This window comes from Electrona antarctica (genome assembly GCF_951216825.1).
Source record: "Electrona antarctica genome assembly, chromosome: 20".
Taxonomy (NCBI): Eukaryota; Metazoa; Chordata; class Actinopteri; order Myctophiformes; family Myctophidae; genus Electrona; species Electrona antarctica.
In genome coordinates, this window is record NC_136801.1 from 11,053,229 (window position 1) to 11,060,069 (window position 6,841).

Sequence of the window (6,841 nt, forward strand, 5' to 3'; positions counted from 1 at the left end):
TTTTGTTGTTTTGTCACATTTGTAATATTTTACATTTATGATATGGCATGATGCCAATAAATCAAAAAGTAAAGGAGTAGCGCCAGAAACAATCAATATTGTCTATTGATATCTAAAGGATTTGGGAGATGTGTTGCATCTGGAACGAATCAGATGTACCCTGTCAAATAGGCGCCTCTATTCCAGAAAATCTGGTCACCCATTATTTTGACCTACTTGAAGAGCTGAAGTGAGCACAGTGATATGATATTTTCTATACCTGTTAAGTTATGCTTGTGATATTTGTTCATGTAAAATGTCTGCTGTCTATTGTTTGGTGTTGCTATTATTGTCTCTACCAGGCCGAAGGCATGGGGAGGGAGTATGTTTTGCGTGTGTGTCCGTCCGTCCGTCCGTTACCAGCTAATCTCCGGCACCGTTGGCCCCATCCATCCTCTGCTCCAAATATTCCACAACGGCCTGTTATAGCGCCACCATGAGGCTGATTTGGGCAAAACACATTTCTGTTGATTACTCGTACACATTTCATTCATACATCACGCAATTCGGTATACAATATATCTCCATAGTCGTGTGATCAACACGGATCTGCACCATTTCCCATATTCCATCCTGATTGACTAAGATTGGCTTCCAAAGCTTGCATGATTGGTCCGTTTCAAACAAAACACCACAAATCACACACAGTGTGCAATTTCCACTAAATTATACACGCACATTTCCACTAGGCCCAGGATGCCATGCCACTTTTTTATGTATTTCCTGTAGGCGGACTCGACGTAGCTGCAGGGTTTAAACCCTCACCAGGCGCATCTCTTCTACTACAGTGAACGGTAGAGTGACTGATGTTAGTCTGCCTCAAACGTTACTCTTTTACCTGCTTTTTACTAACATTACAAAGATGCCCAGAACATCGAGATGAACCTGTGTAGTTTATGGCTGCTCCAACAGTAGTGGCAACATTAAAAATAAATAAAAACGGAATGTCAAAATATCCACCGCGGTAGCTGAGACCAGAGCCATTGAGTAATGGTTGAGACGAAGCAGTGAAAGGTCCTACTCCTGAAACATACATAACGTCAGTCTTTCTTACCCAATACCCAATCTTTCTGTTTTATGAACACAAGGCTGCCGTACTTTATACCTCATACTTTAAATGCTTAGTATGAGTAAAGTATGAGTATTCAAGCTTTCCGTACAGCAGCAATGTTGACGTTTGATGTTATTTAATACAATTAGATAGGACTTTTCTGTTTGGATGAATGGGCTGTCTATGGGAAGTTGCACCTAGTTAGCACCTTGCTGGCAAGATGGCAGCCGTGTGCATATCGTCAATAGAGGGTATGCGTGTGACATCATCATCATACCCGGAATTTATGTGGGAACGCCTACTGCGTGGCAAAACACTACTTTCTGGCCTTCACAGCCCATACATCCAAACAGAAAAGTCCTATTTTATTGCATTAAATGACTTTAAACAACATTAAATTAACTTTGTCACTCACTTTGCCACTCGATCTGCCATTCACTTTATGCATACGCATACCCTCTATAGAACCAGATTTATATGTTTGTCCCTATCCCTATCCTATTGATTTCTTGTTTTATAAACCAGGTTTGTAGCACCAGAGCCATGACTTACTCTATGGAGCCATGTCTTACTCTATGTATATGGCTCTGTGTAGCACAGAGTAGGCTACCAGAGATGTCACAGTCACATGGAGGTTCAAAGGGCGTCAGTCTTCAAGGCACGTAGAGTGACGTCATGCAGGTGGTGTGGTGTGAAAGTTCACTGGCTGTCTGCTTTTGAATGCAGGTAGAAAGCATAGAGTAATAAAAGGATAGAGCCTACGCTCTATCCTTTTATTACTCTATGCTTTCTTCTAAGCCGTTGGGCAGGAAGATCAACTTCTTACCGAGATACCGACCAAAGTTTTTTACCCTGCGGTTAGCTTATCGTCTAAAAAGTAGTGAGCGCAGCTGTAGACCCGGGCAGTTTGTGTACCAAAACAAAAAACGGCTTTACAATGAGCAAAATCTTGAAATTGTTCGATTGGTCGCGGACGGGATCGAGTCCGACCCCACAGGAGGCAATCCAAAGGCTGCGAGAAACCGAGGAGATGCTGTCCAAGAAGCAGGCCTACCTGGAGAAGAAAATAGAAGAAGAAATAATGGTAGCCAAGAAGAATGGCATGAAAAACAAACGGGGTATGTAGGCTGTGTTGTCTTTTGCAGTGTGTTTGCGCAAAGAGCAGACACATAAAATGAGTGTAGAGACGCTACACAGTGCATAGAAGCACATAAGCCAAGGAGCAAGTGTATAGGCTACTTAATGAGAAAAATATATATTCTTTTCTTTTTACAATTATTTTAAAACTTGAGTTTCTAGTTACTTTGAAGATTTAGGTTATTTAATATTACAAAACAATTTACAATTTAGGCATTTAGCAGACGCTCTTACGATTTACAGTAAGCAAGAACAAAAACATGGTAATACATAAAAATCGTCATGTGGTATTCATATTGATATCTATATATTGAAACTATGCATATAATAGGCCTACTATAGTGCTATGTCTACATAAAATGCTATCTAAGTTAGATGAGTTGAGCCTTAGCATAGATACGCCTGTAAGGTCGTCTGGGCTATAGTTGGGTTATTTATGGCACTTCCGTGACCGTGGAGAGCAATTAAAGGTCTGGTTCTCAATGGATTTGTCATCTAGGACTAATGAGGGTCAGCTAACTGAGGTTCAGCTTCAAGGGGAAGGTGTACGAGTAAACCGTTCTCCCCATCGGGATATCCCTGAGCCCCAGGGTGTTCGTCGAATGCACCGAGGCGGCTCTAGCCCCCCTACGGCGACGAGGTCTACGTGAGTCCACGCTTCTGAGCGCGGACATACTCATATAGGAGGCACTATGGAACACCATCCGGGTGGTGTCCCACATGTCCTCCTTGGGGTTCACCATGAATCACATCAAGAGCGTGATGGTGCCCGCCCGATCAACTTCATAGGCATAGCACTGGATTCAGTCTCCTTCACTCTTAACGTCCTGGGACCTGACCCTGGTACTAGACGCCTTGTCGCGAGGCCCCTTCGAGCCACTGGACGCAGTGAGCTTGAAGTTTCTCTCACTGAAGACCGCCCTCTTGGTCTACTTGATGACGGCGAAGCGATCTAGTAACATGCAGGCGCTCTCTGTGAGTTCTAGTTGCATGAGATTCAGGCTCAGGCCAAACCTGTCGCTCCTGCCTAAGAATTGTCCCTCCGGAGGTGCTCAGGTGGACGTGGCAGCGGTCCACCCGCCCATTCGCTTCAGTGGACGACAAGAGGCTGAATTGTCTCTGTCCGGTCAGAGCGCTAAACTGTATGCGGTCAGGACTGCTGCCTTTAGAAAGGGCAATCAGTTGTTTGTCGCATGGGATTCCTAGAGAAGGGGAAATCCCATAACTAAGGTAAGACTTTCAAAATAGGTTGTGGAAGCCATACAGTTGGCTTATGCCGAGAGGGGAGTGCAGCCCCCAGAGGGTTTGCGAGCTCACTCTACGAGAGGCATGTCTGCATCCTGTGCTCTTGCAAGGGGAGCCTCTTCAGGATGTATGTACAGCGGCAAGTAAGTCGTCTCCTCCTCCTCACACACACACACACACACACACACACACACACACACACACACACACACACACACACACACACACACCAAGAGATAGATCCGAGGGGCACATAAGACGGGTGACCGTCAGCCCATTTCAGAGCCCATATAGGCAGTTGCACTGCCGGCTCCTTAGATAGGATCTCTATCTGCTACTCTCAGCGTGTGCACGGACCTTCGTGTCCCTACGTTTCCAGGGAGGGGATCCTGGGTCGGGCCCTTTTTCAACTGGTGGTAGTAATACAGGGGGTTTATGTACACCTTTAGACGATTCTTGAGTGAGATGAGCTTGGATAAACTCTGGGTTTCTTCAGTAACCTCAGTTTATCAAGCGAATCGAGCGAGAGAATCGCCTTTACTACCCTTCTTGCTTAGAAAGAGCACAGAAAAAATACCTGGTTGCGACATATATAGCTTCTGGTCCATTCCCGGAATAATTGACAAACGTTACGAAACAAAAACATGAAGGTATATTCACTCGCAACCCACGGAAATGGATCTGTGACCCACAAATGGGTCCTGACCTAATGTTTGGGAAGCAGTGTTGAGTGTTCTAGAAAAATTGCACAGGGCAGATTATGACAAATAATCGTGGGGTTGATTTAATTTGGATTTCAAACAAACTAAAAGGCAAACATTTATTTTTTGTGTAATGTAATGTTTTTGTGGTGTTTCAGATGCTCTGCAGGCCCTGAAGAGGAAGAAGCGTTTCGAGCAGCAGCTCACCCAGATTGACGGGACCCTCTCCACCATTGAGTTCCAGAGAGAAGCACTGGAGAATTCCAGCACCAACATTGAGGTTCTGAATAACATGGGCTTTGCTGCCAAGGCTATGAAGGAAGTCCACCAAAAAATGTAGGCTAAGTACGACTGGGCAATCAAAATGTATAAATATAGGGGCACGGTGGCACAGTTGGTAGTGCTGTCGCCTCACAGCTAGAAGGTCCTGGGTTCGATTTCCGCTGGGGGCGTGCTCCCTCCTCCGCGTCATCAGTGCCCATACCCGAGGTGGGGTTGGTGAAAGGGCCTTTCTGGGTGGAGTTTGCTGTTCTCCCCGTGTCCCCTAGGGTAGGTACCCTCACAAAAACATGCAGTAATCCTGGTCTCTAAAACTACCTCCCCCTGGCCAGCCGGGGCGCCTGATGGAGGGAAAGGAACTGGTCGGAATAACGTGTTCCTTCCATGCGCTACGTCTGGCCAGGGAATTTCCCCCCTGTCAGGTGAAAAGAAGCAGCTTGGACTCCTCATGCATAGAAGGAGGCATGAGGTCAGTCCGCTGCCCCCCCAGGTTGGCAGAGGAAGTGTAGCTCCCAAGATTACATTAGATAATTGGCACTGGGTGAAAAAACTGGGTTGCAAAATAGTGGGATAAAATTATAAAATTTAAAAAAAAAAAAGTATATATATTTTTAATAATAAACTAACTCAATTAGTCTGATCTTTGATTAACCACCCTTCGTCAAATTGTGAAAATAGCCGCTGTACAAGTTTACAAATTACAATGCATCGCGTTGTGAGCTCATTGCTACAATTTTTCTTTTCTTATGAGACATTCATTAATCGTAATCGAGGCAAAAGTTTAAAATAATTGTGATGTTGATTTGAAGTCAGACATACGACTGACGTAAAATCTGTATTCTGTCAATATCTTTTCACCACATGACTAGGCAAAAATTGGTAACGTGTTGTGAACTTGTCGATCGTCAGCGATTAGCATTGCTGCATTCCGCGTTGTTTAATAAAAGGCATTTCTATCCGAGCGCCCCGGCTATTTTTTTCAAACAGGGTGTGTTCGGAAAACTCACAGTTGCACACCTGGAGCACACTCGCCTATTAGTTTGTATTGGCAGTCCGGTCAGCATGCCTATATTGAACACACCCAGTGTTTCAGAGTGCAACACTCCTCCCGACCGATAGGGGGTGTGTGGTTGAAAGCCTATGGCAAAAAAACAGCTCGGATAAAAATGCAGAAATACTAATCACTGTACAAGCAAATTTCTAACACCCGTGGCCCACGTGTTGAGTACTTTATATTTGAAATCTGAATGTTTATGTACACGTTTTCACTGTAAATGTAGCGATCGGCGGAAGTTAAGCCATGACGCTCGTGAAGAACAAGCGTCATGTGAACCATGGCTAACGCTGGGCAAGACCTACTACGGTATCATTTGTTTTTGGCGGAAGTTGCGGGATTTGGAAGGAAATGACGTTGACGCTTTACAATTCTGTTTACATCTCCGTAAATGAAACAAGTGTTGTGATTGGTCGAACAAATATCGTATCTGAGGGAAATCCATCTGACGGATGTTCCGACCCGCCGATATCGTCTCTGCCTTAGGTTGTGACCAGGCTTTTCTCTTTGCAGATGAGTAAGCCTGGGACCGAGGCTAATAGGATAGGGGGTTCCAATTGAAACCTTACGGGACTGTAACTCCATTTGTACACTCTCAGAGTTATGGTGGTCCTTTACTTTTGAGAACCACCGGTATTATAATTAATACAGACATGAAGTCGGTTCCAACTTCCAACCCATTCTGGTTCCTTAATGTTGGATCCAGTTCCTCCGGTTCCGCATCCCAACCCTAGTACTGTATGGAACGCATATGGAACATGCCACATCAACTAATTACATTTCCTGGTTATATGATTACGGTGTGATCTGATATCATGGTTAACTGTATGTGCCTGCTTTGAAGCCAAAACGCATGTATTAGTAACAGTGTGTTCTTACCACTCACTCTCTACTCTGTCTCTTTCTCAGGGACATTGATAAGATAGAAAAACTCAGAGATGATATCACAGAGCAACAGGAAGTGGCTCAGGAGATCTGTGATGCAATCTCCCGACCTTTTGGCGAGACATTTGATGAGGTAATGACATTTCAAGTCATTAATCAGAATTAATCCCATATCTATTTATTAATCTCCTTTCTTTGTAAATCCATTTGTTACCACAGATCCTACTATGGCACATGTCATGTTACTGATCTATAATCATAGAATGCATCTGAGAAACTTGTGGCTTTCTGCTCATTACTTTCTTTTTTCTTAGGATGAGCTGTTGCCAGAGCTAGAAGAGTTATTGGAACAGGAGGAGTTTGAGGAGAGCATGAAGAACAGGGGCAGGCTGCCCAGTGCGCACTCCTCCCAACTCCCCTCCACACGACCGAGTCAGCGTGCATGTAAGT

The 6,841-nt window shown here is 44.5% G+C and overlaps 1 protein-coding gene across 1 annotated transcript; it reads left to right on the plus strand.

The window, feature by feature from the left end:
- Positions 1-2,027: 2,027 nt before the first annotated feature.
- Positions 2,028-6,557, plus strand: LOC306912852 (charged multivesicular body protein 4c-like; the record flags this gene model as incomplete). The annotated part of the gene is made up of 3 exons (XM_079489307.1): positions 2,028-2,208; positions 4,332-4,509; positions 6,416-6,557. The coding sequence occupies 3 exons, from the start codon at positions 2,028-2,030 to the stop codon at positions 6,555-6,557; spliced, it is 501 nt and encodes a 166-aa protein (XP_079345433.1).
- Positions 6,558-6,841: the final 284 nt, after the last annotated feature.